At 41.7% G+C, this 21,280-nt stretch overlaps 1 protein-coding gene across 1 annotated transcript; it reads left to right on the forward strand.

Moving 5' to 3' along the window:
- The first annotated feature begins 8,461 nt into the window (after nt 1–8,461).
- On the forward strand, nt 8,462–17,078 carry RPUSD2 (RNA pseudouridine synthase domain containing 2). Its single transcript, XM_021009403.2, has 3 exons — nt 8,462–9,094; nt 12,312–12,608; nt 13,803–17,078. Exons 1-3 carry the CDS (start codon nt 8,495–8,497, stop codon nt 14,445–14,447), a joined length of 1,542 nt encoding a protein of 513 aa, XP_020865062.1. The 5' UTR covers nt 8,462–8,494; the 3' UTR covers nt 14,448–17,078.
- The last annotated feature ends 4,202 nt before the right edge of the window (nt 17,079–21,280 follow it).

Below are 21,280 nucleotides of genomic sequence, written 5' to 3' on the forward strand. Positions count from 1 at the left end.
TTTAGCATAATGGAATTGACATATTTGCACCCTGGCCAATAACCTGCTTTTTGTACCTCTTCCCTGGTAATAAATATGCTTGCTGTATTTGTTTGGTAGCCGGATTTGTGGTCCTGTATGGGAAGCAGGGATGGAGCCAAGCAAATTAAGTGAGGTCAGTTAGTCATTGATCTTGGACAGGATTTAGGTCTCCTGATCATTTGTAGCCAGTGTTCCCTGAAGCTTCCAAGAGAAATGGAGAACAGAGTAATGTGTCAAAGCATCTCCGGGGTGTCAGACGTGGCTTGGACTTCTGGGCTGGAGGTGGGGAGTCTGTTGGAATGAACAGTAAACAAAGGAGGGCTACTCTGTTGCTAAGGAGGTTGGTTGCTAACAGGACACGGTACAACAACAACAACAAAATCCAAAGGTTTTTTGGCCAGGGTGTAAATATGTTAATTCCACTGTGCTAAAGAAAAGTCTAGAAAGCCACACCTGGGGGTGTGGGGAGTGAGGGGGTGAGAGAATACCTCAGGATCCAACAAGGAAGCCGGTGCATATTTGCTGTCTTTTGACAGATGCCTACTTGGAATGCTTTCCTTCCAGTAGTATATGACCTACTTTCAAAATGACTCAAAACACATATTCTATGAAGTCGTGCTTTCACTCAGCTCTCTAATTCAAATCAAAGAACCATCCCTTTGCCACCATGTTTATACTTGCTGAATTAAGCAGCCTTGTAGTAAGACAGGTTTGTGTCCATATCTGTTTGTTCTGAGTTTTATGTTGGATTGTAAGAATCCCAAGGGCAAGAGCTATTTGTGTGTGTGTCTACATATACATATACATATACATATACGTATACGTATACATATACATATACATATACATATACATATACATATACATATACATATACATATACATATACATATACATATACATATACATATACATATACATATACATATACATATACATATACATATACATATACATACACATACACATATACATATATACATATGTGATATCTCCCCATAGCATCTAGTATGGTACTCAATAGAAAAAAGTGAGTGTTCAATAATGCTGCAGATTGATACTGACTGACTTATCTACAGGTCTGCTTATCACTGCTATTGCAGCCTGCTTTTCAGGCAGAGAAGCCTGGATTCTTCCTAAGAACTGTTTGCTTCTGTCACCTTGCTCTAAAGAGATAATCACCCAACCAGCAGCATGCCTAGGGCATGAAATCAGGTTAGCTGGCAGAGGAGAAGCCTGACATTTTACTCTAGATGTGAAAGCTGTTACCTGTAGGTGCTCAATAAATACTTGTTGAACGAATGAAACCTACTCAGAAGCTGTCAAGAGAACTTAACTACAATACTTTTGCCAGAAGATCATGGGGGAATAGAAGCAATCTCTCTGCTTACTCTTTGGAGTCTCTTTCATACATTTTTTGAAGGATAGGGAGTTTGATGTCTACATGAAAGACTCCCCTCCCCCCGGGGCAGCTAGGTGGCCCAGTGGATAGAGCACAGGCCCTGAAGTCAGAAGGATCTGAGTTCAAATGCGGCCTCAGACCAAAGACTTGACGCTTACTAGCTATATGACCCTGGGCAAGTCACTTAACCCCAGTTGCCTAAAAAAAAAAAGACCCCTTCCATCTGTAAAATTCTGTGATTCCATGCTTCCTTGATCTCTTAGCCAATCTCCAAGGTTCCTGGCATCTCTAAAATTCTGATGACAGTACTTTATTCCTCAATCTATTAATTCATTAGCACCAAGAGTACTAATCAGGCTACCCAGTCATTTCAAAGTGTGAAATGTTATTAACATGGGAGTTAAGCACTAGGCAGTATCTCAAGACCTTCAGGCCAATTTCAAGAATTTTTAAGAAACAGCTGAAAATTAATAGGTTCTTTGAATATGTATTACAGATTCTAATCAAATGCCAGAACTTACTGATGCTCAGTGTGAAGCAGATTGTTGATTCACCTTGGTCTTTTCACCCACGCCCACGCATATTTTAGATAGGACTAGACAATTCAACAAGCATTTATTAAACATCTACTGTGTGCCAGGCTGCTTAGTTTAAAAAATAAAAGGCACAGTGACCCAGTTCATAACTCCATTTCCAATACATTCATCCTCAACACACATTTATTAATCACCAACTATGTGTAAGGCACTCTGCTAGATGTTATTAAGTGCCTGCTATGTATAAGGCACTTGGCTAGATGTCTGAAGTAGTGTCATATATGTGTGTATACATACATACATACATACTGACATATATATGTAGTCGTTGGCAGCATTCTTGTATGGTCCTTATTATCACAAAGCACTGGGGATACAAAGAAAGGCAAAAAATGGTCTATGCCTTCAAAGAGCTCACAATCTAATGAAAGAGACTATATACAAATAAGATATATACGGGATCAGTTGGAATTAATCTCAGAGGGAAGGCGTAGATGAAACCTAGTTACCCTATGACTTTCTGCCCCTGCCTGGCAAGTCAGAGTGACCTACATCTGTGTTCCTGAGGTACCATATAATGGGCAGGAATGCTATACTTTTTCTTTACCCAGTTCTGGGGGGAAATCATGTACCTCTACTTTTAAGTCTCTTTGAACCCTGCTTAACAACAATATGGACCAATAATTCATTAGGCACTTATTAATGATTATTTATCATTGATTAAAAATTATATTGAGAGGCATAGCATAGTGGATAGAGAATCTGCATCAAAGAAAGGAAGACTTTTAAACTCTTCAGTACTGGTTTTGAGCCCTGCCTCTGACAAATACTGTGTTACCCTGGGCAAGTAACTTAACTCTGAGTGCTCTAGGGCCTAGGCAACTCTCTAAAACTCTTAAGTTGCAGACCCGACCTGGATTGGTAGGGTTTGTTTCTTGGGCATAGGGGATGGGGGTGAAGAAGGCATACTAATGAAATTAGAAGCCCTATCCCTTACTATGTGGCAGGACTGTGCTAGGGCTGAGGATGCAAAGAAAGGCAAAAACAGTCACATTCTCATGGAAAAGACAGCACATATACAAATACATATATGCAAAATTCATATGGAGTAGATGGAAGGTAACTTTAGAGGGGAAGGCTCTCACATGTAAGGGAAGAGAGTGCTAGAGGGTTGGACTGAGAAGGGAACCAAGGATTCCAAGAGATGGAAGTGAGGAAGGAGAGCATTCCAGGAATGAATGGGAAATAGCCAGTGACAAAGGCAAAGAGATGAGAGACAGAATGATGTGTGTAAAGGATAGTAAGGATCCCAAAGCTGGATCACAGAGTGGAGGGCAGAAGACTAGAAAGGGAGGAAGAGATCAAGTCTGGGAAGATCTTTAAATACAAAAGACTATTTTTATCTTTTTTTTTTTTTAATTTGGTTAGGCAAATGGGGTTAAGTAACTTGCCCAGGGTTACACAGCTAGTGTGTTATATGTCTGAGGCCAGATTTGAACTCAGGTCCTTCTGAATCCAGGGCCGGTGCTCTATCCACCATGCCAACTAGCTGCCCCGAGACCATATTTATCTTGGAGGAAAGAAAGATGCACTGGGGTTTATTGGATACTGAATGGAATGTATTTGGCCAAATCAAATTGTAAAGATTTAATCTTTAAGTCCATTTTGGTATAGATTTGGTACATTATCATACTAGACTATAATAATTTGTATATATAGTATTTTTATTTTTTCTAAGTATGCCTACATCGGTCTCACCTGATCTTTACAACAGCCCTATGAATCGTAAAGTGCCCCTATTATTATATGCATCTGATATGTAAGAAAACCAAGGCATAGAAAGGTTAATTGATGTTTTGTTCTTTAAAAAAAAAAGCAACATTTGTTTATTTTTAACATTCATTTTGGGCTCCAAATTCTATCTCTCTCTCCAGTCTCTCCTCCACACACTGAGAAGGCAAGTAATATGATAATCAACATCACGCAAATGTGATATCCAATATGATACCCATGATCATCCAAAAGTGAAATCATATGAAACATATTTCCATTTTAGCAATGTCACCAAAAAAAGCAAGAAAAATCAAGAAATAGATAAAAAAAATAAAGTAGAAAAAAAAGTATGATTCAATATGTACTCAGAGTTCATCAATTCTCTCTCTAGAGGATACCATTTTTAATCATGAGTCTTTTGGAATTGTCTTGTATTATTGTATTGATCAAAGCAGCTAAGTCTTTCACAGTGGATCATGGTTACAATATTGCTGTTACTGTGTACATCGTTCTCCTCGTTCTGCTTACTTTGCTTTGCATCACTTCATATTAGTCTTCACAGGTTTTTCTGAAACCATCCCTTTCATTTCTTATAGCACAATAGTATTCCACTATATTCATATATCACAACTTATTCAGCCTTTCTCCAATGGATAGGTACTCCCTCAATTTCCAATTCTTTGCCACCACAAAAAAGTTGCTATAAATATTTTTGTACATGTAAATCCTCTTTCCCATTTTCTTTGTTCTGTTTGGGGTTCAGACTCAGTAGTGTTATTGCTGGGTCAAAGGGTACGCAGTTTGATAGCTCTTTGGGCATAGTTCCAAACTGTTCTCAATAATGGTTGGACCAGTTCACAGTTCCAACAATGGTGCATTAGTATACCTATATTTACACATCCCTTCCATTAACTGACTTTTAGAAGTGAACTAGTGAGGGGGAGCCAAGATGGCAGAATAAAGGCAGGGACTCGCCTAAGCTCTCCCCCAAATCCTTCCAAACACCTTTTTAAAATGACTCCAAACAAATTCCAGAGCAGCAGAACTCACAAAAGGATGGAGTAAAACAAATTTCCAGCCCAAGACAACTTGGAAGATCGGCAGGAAGGTCTGTTGCACCAAGGTGAAAGAGGAACACAGTCCAGCTTGGACCAAACCAGTGTAGATCTGGCCCCAGCAAACTCGGAGCAGGCCTTGAGAGTGACTAAAATCAGCAGCGACTGTGGCAGTGGCAGCAGCTGTTTCTGGAGCTCTCAGCTCACAGACAGTAAGGGAGTCCAACAATTGATCAGAAGATTACAGGGGTCTTTTGCTAGCACTGAGGCAGGACTCTGTTGCTTTTCCCATACTCAGCTCTGGGTCACAATTCTGGGTGGCAGGAGGAGGAGCACTAGTATACCAGAGCTTTCAGCCACAGTGGAGGGGGGAACCATCCTCATAGTTCCAGGGCAGAAAAGAGTGCTTGTTATCACTCATAGACCAGAGCACAGGTCAGGAGAGTAATAAACCCCTCTCCTTAGATCATACCACATTGTAAGAACTGAAAACTTACCAGTCTTTAGAAATATCTCTGAAAATAGCTGCACCAAAACCCTGAAGCTTGGAACAGTATACCTTCCACCCTGGAAGCAGAGCCCTACTTTAATAAAGAGTTAAAAGTCAAGTAATAGGCTGGAAAAATAAGCAAACAATGGGGAAAAAAAATCTCTGATGACAGGAACTTCCTATGGTGACAAGAAAGATCAAAACACACACACTCAGAAGACAACAAAGTCAAAGTTCCTACATCCAAAACCTCCAAGAAAAATATGTCTCAGACTATGGAAGAGCTCAAAAAGGATTTTGAAAATCAATAAGAGAGATAGAGAAAAAATTGGGAAGAAAAATGAGAGTGATACAAGAAAATAATGAAAAAAGGGGCAACAGTTTAGTAAAGGAGACCCAAAAAGATACTGAAGAAAATAACACGTCAAAAAACAGACAAGGTCAAATGGTAAAAGAGGGCCAAAAAGCCAATGAGAAGAATGCCTTGAAAAGCAGAATTGGTCAAATGGAAAAGGAGGTCCAAAAGCTCCCTGAAGAAAATAACTCATTAAAAATTAAAATGGAGCAAATGGAAGCTATTGACTTTATGAGAAATCAAGAAATAATAAAACAAAACCAAGAGTGGAATGAATGAAAAGAATGAAGAATGAAAGAATGAAATAATAGAAGACAATGTGAAATATCTCATTGGAAAAACAACTAGCCTGGAAAATAGAGATAATTTAAGAATTATTGGACTACCTGAAAGCCATGATAAAAAAAATAAATAAATATCATCTTTCAAGAAATTATCAAGGAAAACTGCCCTGATATTCTTGAACCAGAGGGTAAAATAGAAATTGAAAGAATCCACCCATCACCTCCTGAAAGAGATCTCAAAATGAAAATTCCCAGGAATATTATAGCCAAATTCTAGAGTCCTGGGTCAAGGAGAAAATATTGCAAGCAGTCAGAAAGAAACAATTCAAGTATGGTGGAGCCACAGTCAGGATAACATAAGATTTAGCAGTTTCTACATTAAAGGATCAAAGGGCTTGGAATATGATATTCTGGAAGACAAAGGAGCTAGGATTACAACCAAGAATCATCTACCCAGTAACACTAAGTATAATCCTTCAAGGGAGGTAAATAGATATTCAATGAGATAGACTTTTAAGCATTCTTGATGAAAAGACCAGAGCTGAATAGAAAATTTGACTTTCAAATACAAGACTCAAGAGAAGCAGAAAAAGGTAAACAGGAAAGGGAAATCATAAGGGACTTAATAAAGCTAAACTGTTCACATTCCTACATGGGAAGATGATACTTGTAACTCGTAAGAACTTTCTCATTATTAGGGCAGTCAAAGCAGTATATATGGACAGAGGGCACAGATATGAGTTGAATATGAAGAGATAATATCTTAAAAAAATAAAATTAAGGGGTAAGAGAGGAATGTACTGGGAAAAAGGGAAAGGGAGAGGTAGACTGGTAAATTATCTCACATAAAAGAGGGGAAGAAAAAGCTTTTACATTGGAGGGGAAGAGGGAGGAGGTAAGGGGGAGTGAGTGAACCTTACTATCATCAAAATTGGCTCAACTGGGTACTCAAAGAGGGAATACTCAATTGGGTAGAGAAATTTATCTTACCCTACAGAAAAGTAGGAGGGAAAGGGGATAAGAAGGAGGGGGTGATGGAAGAGAGGGCAGATTAGGGAAGGGGGGACAGGATGAAAAGAGAAAGAGGATGGAATAAAAGCCATTCTCCAACTGATAAATGATCAAAAGATATGATCAGTTTTCAGATGAAGTAATCAAAGCTACCTATAACATATGAAAAAAATACTCTAACTGCCTATTGATTGGAGAAATGCAAATTAAAACAATTCTTAGTACTACCTCATACCTATTAGATTGGCTAATAGGACAGAAAATGTAAGTGACAAATGTTGGAGGGGATTTGGGGAAAATGAAACATTAATGCGCTGTTGGTGGAGTTGTGAACTGATTCAACCATCCTGTAAAGCAATTTGGAATTATGCCCAAAGGGCTTTAAAACTATGCATACCCTTTGACCTAGCAATACCACTCCTGAGTCTATATCCCAAAAGAGATTTAAAAAAAAAAAAAGGAAAAGGACCTATATGTACAAAAATATTTATAGCAGCTCATTTTATGGGAGCAAAGAATTAAAAATTGAGAGGATGCCCATCAATTGGGGAATGACTGAACAAGTTGTGATATGTGCTTATGATGGAATATTATTGTACTTTAAGAAATGATGAGCAGGATGCTCTCAGAAAAAACTGGAAAGATTTGTGTGGGTTGATGCAAAGTGAAATATACTGTGTACAAAGTAACAGCGATATTGTGAGATGATCAGCTATGAATGACTTAGCTATTGTCAGCAATACAACAATCTAAGACAACTCTGAAGGATTTATGATGAAAAAATGCTATCCATCCCTAGCGAAAGAACTGATGGTATCTGAATACAGATTGAAGCATACTTTTTAAAATTTTTCTTGAGGTTTTTTTTTTTTCTTTCACAACATGACTATTATAGATATGTTTTGCATAACTATACATGTATAACCTATATTTAATTGCTTCCTTCTCAATGAAGACGTAGGGTGGGGAGAGAGGAAGGGAGAAAATTTGGAACTTAACGTTTTAAAAACGAATGTCAAAAAAGTTTTTACATGTAACTGGGGAAAAACAAAATACTAAATAAAAAATCAAATCAAATTTAAAAAGTGAACTAGTTCCCTACTCCTTTAAAGAGGTGAGAGGCCCATGGATATGGAACATGTCATGCATTTTCAGACTTTTCCAATATATTGATAGGTTTTACTTATTTTTTTCTCTTCCTTTTTCTTTAAAAATATTACTTGTAAGAGGTGGAATACTAGGAGAAATAAATGTTTTTTAAAAAAGTTTTTTAAAAAAAATCAATAATTTTTTAAAAAGTCAACTCGCTATAGGGAAAGGCTGCGATGCAATATCACTTTGCAATCACAAAATTTCAGCACTGCTCTTTTCTCCAACTGCCTAGTTCCCAACGACTTCCTAGGTCCCTCCCTTAATTGACGCGACTTGCTCTCTACGTCTCTGTGCTTGCGACAGTTTTCTTCGAGGCCTCCGCATTCGGCCATAAGATTGGCTGGTGAAGGATTTGCGTCATCTTCTTGCGCCGCTAGGGAGCGGCGTCCCCCACGTGGCCGAGCGATCCTGGGCTATGTGGCTGAGAGGGTCCGGGGCTCTTGTCTCCCTGCTTGCCGCAGCTCGCTTTACCCTGCGGAGATTCACCTTTGCGGGGTTCTCGGGCAGCCCCCACGGCTGCAGGTTGATAATGGCAAGCGGTGGGTGCGAGGCTCCCGAACTGAAGGACAGAGACCTCAGCTACCCGGAGGAGCCGCAGGAACTGCAGCTTCAGGGCGGCGCCAAGTCCTACGGAGAGCAGCAGCCCCCGGCCCGGGAGAAGGAGCAGGCGCTAATTCCGGCCTCGGTCCCAACCTCGGGCAGGCGGAAGAAACGGCGGGGCCAGATCGGGGAGCGCTTCGTGCCGCCACCGAAGAAGCGGCGGGCCGGGGTCAGTTTCAGCGACCAGCACTTTGCCGAGACCAGCTATTACTTCGAGGGCGGGCTGCGCAAGGTGCGGCCTTACTACTTCGACTTCCAGACGTACTGCAAGGGCCGCTGGGTGGGCCGCAGCTTGCTCCATGTCTACAGTACCGAGTTTCGCGCCCACCCCCTCTCCTATTACGAGGCAGCCGCCAGGGCTGGCCGCCTGCGCCTCAACGAGCATCCAGTGCGAGACCTCAGCGTTATTCTTAAGGTGGGGCTCCTGGGAGATGAGGGGGAGACGGCCAAGACCAATGCAAACGACTCCCCTCAAAAAGCCTTCCCTGAGCTCCACCTCATGATCTCCCTAGCGCCCTCACTGTTGGCGCCAGGGGATAGAATGCTCAGGAAGACCTTGAGTTCAAATCCAGTTGCAGACATTCTAGCAGTGTGTCCCCTAAACAAGTCCCTTAACCTCTTAGCCTCACTTTCCTCATCGTATAATGGGGGATAATGATAGCACCGACCTCCCAGGGTGGTGGTTGTGAGGATAAAATGATATAGTATTTGCCAAATGCTGTTATTATTACTTTTTATCTTGTATACTTTTCCTGTTTCAATGGAAACACAGCTTGTGTTCTCCTTAGATGGCAAGCTCTGTGAGAACAGTGGCTCTTCCTTCTTGTTCTTAATTAGCAGGAGCAGTTTGCCTAATTGGGTTAGGGAAGTATACTAACTGGTGAAGTAGTTAACTTGACCTCTTGGAGAGCACTGGTCCTTAACGTGGGTTTCACAGACTCCCAACGGTCAGATTAGCAGTTTCCTTAGTTCTTTTTTGAATCCTGTTTTCTTTTCCAGTCAAGTCATGAAGCTTTGGATGCCATGTTCTAATGAAGACCTAATTAATGCTAAATATAGTTGGAAGATATCCTCATGGTCCTTACGTGACAGTTTCATGCCACCAAACCCTAGCATCATGCTGGTACCCAATAATAACCTTCCCATGAGTTTTTAAGTGAGATCCATTTTTCTTGACCTTTATGTACCATTTGACACTGAACATCCACTCCTTGACCCTACAACCACCATACTGCTATCTCCTGGCTCTCTTCTTTCCTTTCTGCACGTTCTTTTGAGGTCTCTTTATTCCACACCCTTCCCTTAAGAGTGAGTGGGTATATCCCAGTCTCCATCCTCTAGATCTCTTCATTCTATGGTTTTTTTCTCTTGACAATATTTTTTATTCCGTTGGCTTCAATACTGATCTCTACAAAAGAATCCTAAATCTGTGTTTACAGATGATCTCCGATCCTTGCTGGCATATTCACTTCAATCTCCTGCTTTAAACGCTTTAAATGTAACATCTCAAAATGAAGTCATTTTATCTCTTACCCTTCCCCAAAACCTGCTTTTCCTCCAAATCTCTCTGTTTCTGTCAGTGGTACAGTAATGTAGGCTCAACACATCAGTCTTCTTTAAATTCTTCATCTTCCTCACCTACATCTAATTAGTGGTCAGGTTTTATCGATTTTATCACTAGCATCTATCCTTTCCTTCCTACTCCTACTTTATTAGCACCTACGAGTTAATAGATGCCTCCAGTCTCTCCTTTACATCAGTGCCAAAGTAATTTTCCTAATATGCAGGTCTGATCCTGCTCAAATACCTTCAAAAGCTTCCCATTATCTACAGGATATGAATTCCTTTTTCATGACATATAAGGCTCTCATGATCTGCCTCCAATCTGCATTTCCAATTTTATTTTGCATTATTTCTCTTTCGTGTGTACTGTCCTATTAGCTACTTTTCCTCTCTCTTTATGTTGATATACGATGTCCTCTTGCCTGAAATGGCTTCTTATACCTGCCTGTTAAAATCCTTTCCCTCCTTCATGGACCAGTTCAGATGCTGCCACCTTTTCCATGTCTTCCCTGACATCCCCAACTAGGAGTGATCCTCTACCTGATAGACTTCTCTGCTCCCCTGGGTACTGATCACTGCAGATTTTTACTATAATTTTCTGTACATATCTCATCACTCTAGGTTGTGAATTCCTTAAGTGCAAGAAGTATTTTTTCCAACTCTGTCTCTCAGACACCTAGATATCTGAGGCTGCATACATACGTTTGCTGACTGCCCCGGTGTGTACCTTACCTAACCTGTGGGATGTGTGACTTATTGATCCCCATTTATATTAGGGATTGCTGTTATTCCTCATGAGCATGGCATTCTCAGTAAGTTGGTTAGAAACTTCTCCCATTTTAAAATGTTTTATTAAATATCACTGTCACTTTCTACCTTCTCATTTTCTCTCTCCCCATAAGAACTCACTATGTTAAATAAAAAAAAAAAAGACATTCAAGCAAAACAAATCAGCATATTAGCCGTGCCTTGTGTTCCACCAAGGGAATATAAGCTCTGTGAGAGCTGACATTTCCTTATCTGAATTTTTAAATCTCTAGCACCACAGCTCTCAGAACGTTGATGTTTAACAAATGTTTGGGCAGCTAGGTGATGTAGTGGATAGAGTGCTAGGCCTAGAATCAGAAAGATCTGAATTCAAATCCAGCCTTAGACACAACCTGTGTGACGCTGGGCAAGTCACTTTACCCTGTTTGCCTCAGTTCCTCATCTGTAAAATGAGCTGGAAAAGGAAATGGCAAACCAATCCAATATCTTTGCCCAAAAAAAAAACCCTGAACGGGTTATGAAGAGTCAGACACAACTGAAATGGCTAAACAACAGATGTTTGTTGAGTCAGCAGTTTGAAGAATTCCCTTTGAGGTTTAGGAACTGTGATCAGTTGCAGTGTCTTCTTCTAATTTCAGAGGACTGATGATGAAGCATACCTCTTGGCAAAGAGGTGGTAGGTAGGATGTTATAGGTTTGGAATGAAACATACATTTTCAGACATCAGTCAACCAATCTTGCCTTTATGAAGTGCCTACTATGTGCCAGGCCGTGTGATAGATGCTAGGGATACAGAGACAAACTATGAAGCAGTCGTTTACTTCAAGGAGCTTACGTTCTATTGGGGGAATGTGAGATGTGGTTAGCATGTAAGATTTGCTTGAATGTCTTTTTTTTGTTACTAGGAAAGGTCATGTGGGGAGATGGAAAGGCAAGAAGTCATTGGGAAATGAGTAATGTGTAAAAATAATTAAAAGAGCAACCACAAAGCATTAAAAAAAAAAAGCACTTGAGAGATGGTGTGGCATAGTAGGAAGTGGACTTGGGATTGAGAAGACCCAGGTCCAAATCCTACTTCAGACATTTACTAGCACTGTGACCTTAATCTTTAGTCTCCTCATCTGTAAAAATGAAAGGGTTGGACTCCAAGACTTCTAATGTCATTCTGACCCTAACTGTATCTGTGATCCTGAGTGGTAGTGACTGTTGTGGTGTTCCTAACACTCTGCTCCTTTCGCCCCTGAAGTGGGTGCAGGTTTGCCGCCACTGAATTGACTCAAAGGCTTGTATGTCTCTGGCAGGACAATGACTTCCTGCAGAACACCGTCCACCGGCATGAGCCCCCTGTGACAGCAGAGCCCATCCGCCTGCTAGCTGAGGACGATGAAGTCGTGGTGGTGGACAAGCCCTCCTCCATGCCCGTTCACCCTTGTGGTCGCTTCCGCCACAACACTGTCATCTTCGTCCTGGGCAAGGAGCACCGGCTTAAGGAGCTGCATCCACTGCATAGGCTGGACCGCCTCACCTCCGGGGTGCTTATGTTTGCCAAGACGGCCACCGTCTCTGAGCGTATCCATGAGCAAGTTAGAGATCGGCAGGTAAAGCGAGGCAGGCACATGCTCTTCTTATAGGCCCAGTGCAGCTTAAGCCCACAGATGCTCAGTGTTGGGGTGGGGGGATCATTGAATTCTACATCTGGAAGGGCTTCTCAAGTCACCTGGTCGAGGCCAGGCCCTGGAAATCTCAACATCATATGTTGTTTTCAGAGGTCTCAGAGATGGAAGACATAGGCCCATAAAGATTTAGAGTTGGAAGGGACCTCAGAGGTCATCTGTTCTAACTCCTGATTTTACAAATGAGGAAACTGAGATTCATAAGAGTATAGGGAATGCCTAGCATCACACAGTAAGAAGTAGTAGACTACATAACCTTTGTTAGCCTGTTCATCTGAACTGAATGCTATTTAATTATAATGACCAAGCAGAAAAGAGGTGAGAAAATATACCTCTCTCCCTTCTTTGCAAAGGTGGGGAGCTGTGGGTGTGAACATTGCATATACTGTCAGATTCAGTTGATGGGTTGCTGAATTTTGTTGACATCCTTTTTTTTTCTCTTTTTCTTCATTACAAAGTAACAAAGGAATGTTACAGATGTATTGCTTGCTGGATAATGATGACAGTTGCTAGTGTGGCTAGAGGGAGGGGATATTCCTTGAAGTAAAGGGAATGTAAAAACAAGATAGCTATAAAATTAAACATTTTTCTTTTTTTTTTAATAAATGTATTTTTAACTATTTTTTTAATTTTGAATTTTGCATTCTCACCCTCCCTCCAGTCCCTCCCCCACCCATTGAGAAGGCAAACCATATGAATTACACCTGTGAAGTCATACAAAATATATATCCATATTAGCCATGTTGTAAAAAAAAAAAAAGAAAGTGAAACAAGTATGCTTCAGTCTGTGATCAGAGTTCATCAGTTCTTCTGGAAGCAGATAGCATTTTTCATCATGATTTTTTCGAATTGTCTTGGATCATTGTCTTATCAGAGTTGCTAAGTAAACTTTTTTTTTTAAAAGAATGTGTTACTGTGCAGAAGGGCAGGTGGAGAGGATGCTAAGATTTAAGGGAGATACCCTAAGAGGAATAGGGAAGCTTGGACACAGAGCTCCGAGGTAGTGGTTAGAATCTTGGGATTACTGAATCTGGATGTGGGAAAAGTGGACCCAGAATACTTGAGAGTGGCAATCTGAGAGCTGGAGCTTTTTTGCTAACTTTGTCTTCTCTTCTGTAGCTGGAGAAAGAATATGTATGCCGGGTGGAAGGAGAGTTCCCTGCTGAAGAAGTCACCTGCAAGGAGCCCATCTTGGTGGTGTCCTACAAGGTGGGGCTGTGCCGTGTGGACCCCCGGGGCAAGCCCTGTGAAACTGTATTCCAGAGGCTGAGTTACAGTGGTCACTCTAGCGTGGTCCGGTGCCGGCCTCTTACTGGCCGTACCCACCAAATCCGGGTACACTTGCAGTTCCTGGGCCACCCTATCGTTAACGACCCCATCTATAACACAGCAGCTTGGGGCCCAGCCCGGGGCCGAGGTGGTCACATCCCTAAGACAGATGATGAGCTGCTACGGGACCTGTTGGAGGAACACCGGGCCAAACAAAGCCTGGATGTTCTGGATCTCTTTGAAGGAGACCTACCCCCGGGTCTTAAACCTCCCTCAGACCTGGACACAACCGAGCTGCCCCCTGGGGAGGCAGCTGGGTCAGGGCTGAAGAATAAAGAGATGGACCCTCTCTGTGAGGAATGCCGTTTGGTGAGACAGGACCCCTTGCCTCAGGAGCTGGTGATGTACCTTCATGCCCTGCGCTATAAAGGACCTGGCTTTGAGTACTCTTCACCCATGCCTGCCTGGGCACAAGATGACTGGAAGGAAGACTGAGGAGTGTGTTCCTGGATTGCCTTCTGCATTGGAGGCAGGCCACCATCCCTTACAGAGCTGCTATGGCTAGCCTTTCTTAATGAGGGAAAGTGGATGTTCTCTGTTGGCACTCAGGAGTCTTGGGCTTTGAAAAAGTTTGCTCTTTTTCAGAGCAAAGGGGAAATTATATACCTCATTTGCCATCCTACCTCCAGCCAGAATTTTGGCATCTCTTAATTCTAAAAGTGTTCCTTCCCAGTGTCTCTCCTTTGGGGGTTGTTTTCTGAGCTTTCAGGTGCTGCTGCTTGTTCCCATACCCTGTGGCTGTGCCTGGATCCCTTCAGCCTTCCTTGCTATGCAAGCAGAATTTTTCTCCCTCCTGCAGAAAGTTTTTGTCCCTTCCACTATGGTAAGGTTCCTGTTCCTCTAGGTATATGTAGTATACCACTTAGGTTTGTGAAATGCTATTTTAGTCAGGTAGGAAATATTTTTGAAATGAATTTTTCTTTTTACATCATGATCCTTTCCCAGTTGTGTGTCCATCTGTTCCCCTACCCCAACAACAAAAAAAAAACCCTGTTAAGCATAACTGCAAATGACAGATTATATAACAGTTCCTAAGCTCCACATTCTCCACCAAGGGAGATGTCCCAACCGCAGTCATCAGGAACCAACATTGATCTTTGTATTCGGTCCTAGTTCTGTTGTCATTTACAGTAATGTACTCATTGCGTACATGGTTCTCCTGGTTCTACTTTCTTTGCACTGTTATCAGTTCACACAGCAGTCCCTACGAGCTCTGAATTCCTCACCACTCTCTGTAGTTCAGTAATATTCCACAGTTCTTCTGTTCCTAATCATTAGGCCCCTATGTTTGTTGCCAGTTTTTTGCTTCTGTAAATATTTTGGCTTGGATGGAACCTAGGTATGTTCTCAGTAGTGGTATCGTGTGGTCCAAGGGTCTGTAACCAGGTGACAAAAAATAGAAGGATCCATAGATTGAGAGTCAAAGGACCCAAGTTCAGATATCTGCTGTCTACTCATGATCTTGGGCTTGTCACTTAAATCCCTGCTGGACCTTAGCTTTTTCATCTGTAAAATACAAGAGTTGGACTAGACATGCCCCTAAACTCCCTTCTTAGCTCTCAATCTATGCTACTCTGACTTTTCTCACAGAATCCCAAATTGATTTTCAGAATAGTTATAACAATTCACAGCTCCATCAACAGTGGTATTGGGACCATTTCCGAGTTTGCCCCTGTTCTTCCCCCTCCCTCACCCCACTAGTTGGCTTTAAGTATTGAGTATTAGTTTATGTGGGGTATGAGTCTCTGTGTGTCTTCCCCTCCCAGATTGATTTTTTTTTTTTGAGTAAGAGAGGTCATCCTTTGCCTCATTTCTTACCTACTCTTAATCACTGAATGGGCATTGCCTCAGACAAACTGAGACCTGGGAGAGACCTTAGCTTAAAAAATGCCAAGGTCTCCCACTGTGTCCTGGACCACCTCCAGGCATCCTGATCAGTATCTTGCTATAGGACCCAGTTGGCTCCAAAGGAGAGAGTGAGGCTGGTGACTTTGCACGGCCCTGCCTCAGTTAAATCCAATTCACTTGCAAGTCATGACATCATATTTGTGCCCCAGGGAGAAAGGCATTTATGTGCAAATTATGTATGTGTGGGTCACAAGTTGGGAGAGTTTGGACTGCGGGGGTGAGATGGTTGTTGGTTAAGTATTAGCATTTATTTGATACTTAAGAATCCTTGATTTCATCAACTGTGGGCCATCTTCCACTAATGTACGTTGTAACTATTCTGTGGGGTGAGGCACCAACAGTGTCTCAAAACAGCTTTGCAAAAAAAAAAAATTCATCCTCCCAGTTGCTCAGCCCCCTGATGATGAGCCTCTTGATACTTAGATAAGCATTTTTAAAAATTTTTTTGCACTTAATAGTATTTTTTTCCAATTATATGTAAAGATAATTTTCAACATTGATTTTTGTAAGATTTTGAGTTCTAAATTTTTCCTTCCCTAAGACAGCAAGCAATCTGATATAGGTTATGCAGTACAATCATGTTAAATATATTTCCACATTAGTCACATTGTGAAGAAGAATCAGAACAAAGGGGAAAAACCAAGAAAAACAAAAAAAGAGTGAAAATAGTATGCTTCGATCTGTATTTGGAATCCACAGTTCTTTCTCTGAATATGGATAGCATTTTCCATCACGTCTTTTGGAATTATCTTGGGTCATTGTACTGCTGAGAAGAGCTAAATCTATCATAGTTGATCATAGCATAATGTTGCTATTACTATGTACAGTGTTTTTCTGGTTTCTGCTCACTTCACTCAGCATCAGTTCAAGTAATAGACAAGCATTTATTAAGCCTCCAATAACAGCTGTATACATAGGGGGACCTGCCACCTTTTCTTAGCACAGCTTTTGGGAACCCAGGATCACCTCAGCACCACAATGAAGCATTCAGTTAAAATTCAGCAAGCAGTGGGAGAGTGCCATCACCCTTAACATTTGTAGCCTAGACCAGAGGTGGTCAGGCCATATGCAGCCCACAACACTGCAGAGTACAAACAACAAGATTAAAATATGATTGGGAAATTTTTAACAAAATAAATTAAAATGCAACAAAACATACTATCGATACGTGGATTTCTACAGCAATATGTGGCCTACAGGGTCTAGTAGCCCCTGTTTCTATTTGAGTTTGACTCTACTGACTTGGACTATTAATTAGACTGTTTGGTTTCCCTGCTTCCAACCTCTCCTCCAATCTATCCAAAATAATCTCCCTGCAACATAGATCTGACTAGGTCATATCCCTACTCAAGAGCCTTTCATGGTTCCTCATTACCTCTGGCATGAAATGCAAACAGCTTCAGCATTTAGGGCCCTCCAAGATCTGGCGTTGACCCACATTTTGAGCTTTATATCACATCACTCCCCTTCACGAAGTATGTTCCAGTGAAATTGCAATGCCAGCTGTTCCCTAAGCTCTTTTTCCTGCCTGCTTACATTTTCCTGACCCATTGCCTATGACTAGAAGTCACTTGCTCATTTTTAAAATTATTTATTAGTATTCAACATTCACTTTTATAAGATTTTGAGTTCTAAATTTTCTCCCCTCCCCAAGATGGCATGAAATCTGACGCAGGCTATATACGTACAATCATATTAGTCACGTTGTGAGACATGAATCAGAGCAAAAGGGGAAGACCATGAGAAAGAGAACATAGTATGCTTCCATCTGCATTCAGACTCCATGGTTCTTTCTCTGGATGTGGATAGCATTTTCTGTCACGTCTCATTTCTGCCCCTCGGAATCCTGTCCTTCAAGGTGTGGCTTCAGTGCTAGTTACCCTGGAAAGCCATTGCTGTCTGTAATGTTGAAAGCATCATGCAAGCGGGGATACAAAGACAAACAAAATGGTCATGAAGGTAACACATGCATAGGTAAATATAACATACCATGCAAATACAAAATAATTTTTTTGGTGGGGGAAGCACTAATCCATGAAGAGAGGGTATCCTTTAAAACTTTTATGTAGGAGGTTGTACCCTAGCTAAGTCTTGAAGGAAGATGGATTCTTAAAGGTGGTGGTTAGGAGAGTGAATTCCAAGCATGGAACACAACTTGTACAAAGATACAACAGTGGAAGATGGAAATATCATGTATGAGAACAATAAGTTGAATGTGGGACCTAGAAAGTGAAGAGGAATCATGTGAAATCTGGAAAGTTAGCCTAGAGCCAGATTGTGAGAGGGTTCAGTATGCAAAAGATAAGGAACTTCTTTTTCATGCTAGAGTCAGTGGGGAAGCACTGGAGATTCTTACGGAGGGGCGTGATATGGTCAGACTTGTGCTTTACAAAGATTGGCAGTTGTGTCAAAATTTTATTTGGAGAGGAAGGATTGGAAGCAAGTAGGCCAGTGAGGAAAGCAAAAGCCTGCTGGTGGGTCACCCTGCCTAAAGTATTTTTCCCTTCCAATTCATCTTCCAGTTAGCCACCAAAGTGATTTCCCCAAAATTCCAGTCCAACCGTATTGCCTCCCTGCTTACTAAACTCCAAGGGCTTCCTGTTGCCACCAGGGTCAAATACAAACTCCTCTGTTTGGCGTTCAGAACCTTTCATAGAACCCCAGCCCCCTCCTAACCTTCTAGTCTTCTTACACCGTACTCCCCAGTGCATACTCCAGTCCAGTGCCTCTGGCCTTCTGGCTGTTCCACAAATAAGACACTCCATCTCAACTTCAGGCATTCTCTCTGGGAATTCTCTCCCTCTTCTCTTCTGACTATTGACCTCCCTGGCTTCCTTTAAATCTCAACTAAAATCATACCTTCTACTGGAAGACTTGTGCAATCCCTCTTAATTCTAGTACTCTTAATTATCTCCTACTTATCCTGTATGTAGTTTGCTTTGTCTATATTTGTTTTCGTGTTGTTATTGTAAGCTTTTGAAAGCAGGGTCTGTCTTTTGCCTCTTTTTGTATCCCCAGCACTTAGCACAGTGCCTAGCCACACAGTAGACACTTTTAAAAATATTGATCGAGGGCCTAAAGTAGGTGGCAGTTATGTAACTGGAGACAAGGGGTCAAGTGCACAATAGAATGGACACATCCTGATAGCTGATTGTAGGGGGTATAGTAAGGTGGTGGCAGGGATGGGGAAGAAGGAGAGTGTAGGGTTGAAAATGACTCCAAGTTTGCCAGCCTGGGTGACATAAAGGTTAAGTGCACTGTACATTGAATCCCCCACTGATAATTTGCTGAGGCTCTCTTCTTAAAATTATATATTTACTATTAAAATTTTATAGTTGCTTATCTGTGTATCCTAACTGTCCTGCCATTACAATGTAAGCTTGGTGGCAGGAAATGTTTTATTTTTGTTTTTATAGGTGCCTGATGTGCTATTAGGCAGTGAGATGGCTCAGTGGATACAGTGCTGGGGCTGGAGTCAGGAAGACCTGAGTTCAGATCCAGCTTCAGACACTTATTAGCTGTGTGACTCCAGAAAAATCTTGCCTTAATCCACTGGAGAAAGAAATGGTAAACCACTCTAGTATCCTTACCTAGAAAATCCCATGGAAAGCATTGGTGTGCTGTGGTCTGTAGGGTCATGAAGAGTCAGACATGACTGAACAACAATAACAAAGTACACTATTGCATGTGGTATCCAATTGGGTTGGTATCCAGTCCAACAGGCATCTGTTGAGCACCTGCTGGGGGCTGGCCCAAAGCATTGTGCTAGGTGGTGAAATAAAAATGAGTTGGTGACCCAAAGATGCTTAATTCGACTGAAAGGATACATATATCTACATGACCTCAATAACCTCTCTGAGCTTCAGAGACTTGGTACCCTCCGAGATCTCTTCTAACTCTCAATCTGTTACCCTAGGCATACAGATACAGACATAGAATCATGGAATTTAGAGCTGGGAGGGACCTTGAAGATCATATTGTATAAACCATGTGATTCATTTACAGAGGTGGAAACTGAGGCCCAGAGAAGTATATGATTATTTGAGGAGGGAGTCCTGACAGCTATGAGCAGCTCAGGACAGTCTTCCTTGGGAGGTAGAACATGAGCTAAACCTTCAAGGAAGCCAGGCTGAGGTGGAGGGAAGGGAAGATGACAGCCTTTGTAAAGATGCAGAGGCGGAAGTTACACTATTGAGTTCCAAGCACAGCAAGAAGACTTGTCTGGCTCCAGTGTAAAGTGCATGAAGGAACATAATGTGTAAGCTGGAGCTATACTATGAAGAGCTTTAAATACCAACCTGAAGAGTTTACATTTTATCCTAGAGGAAATAGGGAGATTTAGTAAGAGAGGGACATGTCCCCATTTGTCCTTTAGAAACATGTATTTGACGGCTGGGTCAAGGGTGGGTTAGAAAGGTGGAGATGCTAGGGGCAGCTAGGTGGTGCAGTGGATAGAGCACTGGCCCAGGATTCAGGAGGACCTGAGTTCAAATGCGGCCTCAGACACATAACACTTACTAGCTGTGTGACTCTGGCAAGTCACTTAATCCCATAGTAAAAAAAAAAAAGAAAGGGGGAGATGCTGGAAGCCAGTCATTTAGGAGACTATTCTAATAATCCAAGATTGAGATGATGAGGTCCTGGATTAGAGGAGGTAGCCGTGTGAGTAGAGGGAAAGGGAGAGAGATATAACATATTTTGGAGCTAGAATTGAAACAATTTGGCAACTGATTGTATGTAGGAGATGAGATGGAGTGAAGGGCACTGAAGAGTCATGGACCATGGGGAAATCAGGGAATCCTTGTGTAAATGATAGCACCTGAGCTGAATCTCAAAGAAAGGGACAGCTAGGTGGCGCAGTGGGTAGAGTACCAACCCTGGCTGGAGTCAGTAGGACCTGAATCTTGAAGAAAGCATCGGATTCTAAAAGGTAGAAGTCAGGAGTGTGGGAAATCGTGAGGAGAGGCGCTAACGAGATCAGGACCCCTTATATGCCTATCCTGGGGATTCAGATTTCTTTAAACACCAAATAAAATGTGCACTTCCACATTCAAAGTAGAAGAGAGAAAGGATTAGACATGAAACCAGCACTCAAGGATTGTTTGCTTTTCCTTACAAGGTACCTTGAGGCTGCCCTTGTCTCCTTTTGGCTTTCCTTCTTGTTTCCTTCTGTGATGGCCATCTCCTTTTTACTAAGAATGTCTGGACCTGTCGGGTTGTGTGTGTAGTGAGTCCAGTACATAACAACATCAGCCATGGAACAAAGACACACTCCAAAGCCTAGTGGTTTGTAGGATGATAAATAAAAGATGTCATCAAGAACCCCTGGCTATTTCTCTTAACCTTAGCTATTAAATCCT

This window comes from Phascolarctos cinereus, unplaced genomic scaffold (assembly GCF_003287225.1).
Source record: "Phascolarctos cinereus isolate Bilbo 61053 unplaced genomic scaffold, phaCin_HiC Scaffold_3;HRSCAF=262, whole genome shotgun sequence".
NCBI lineage: Eukaryota > Metazoa > Chordata > Mammalia > Diprotodontia > Phascolarctidae > Phascolarctos > Phascolarctos cinereus.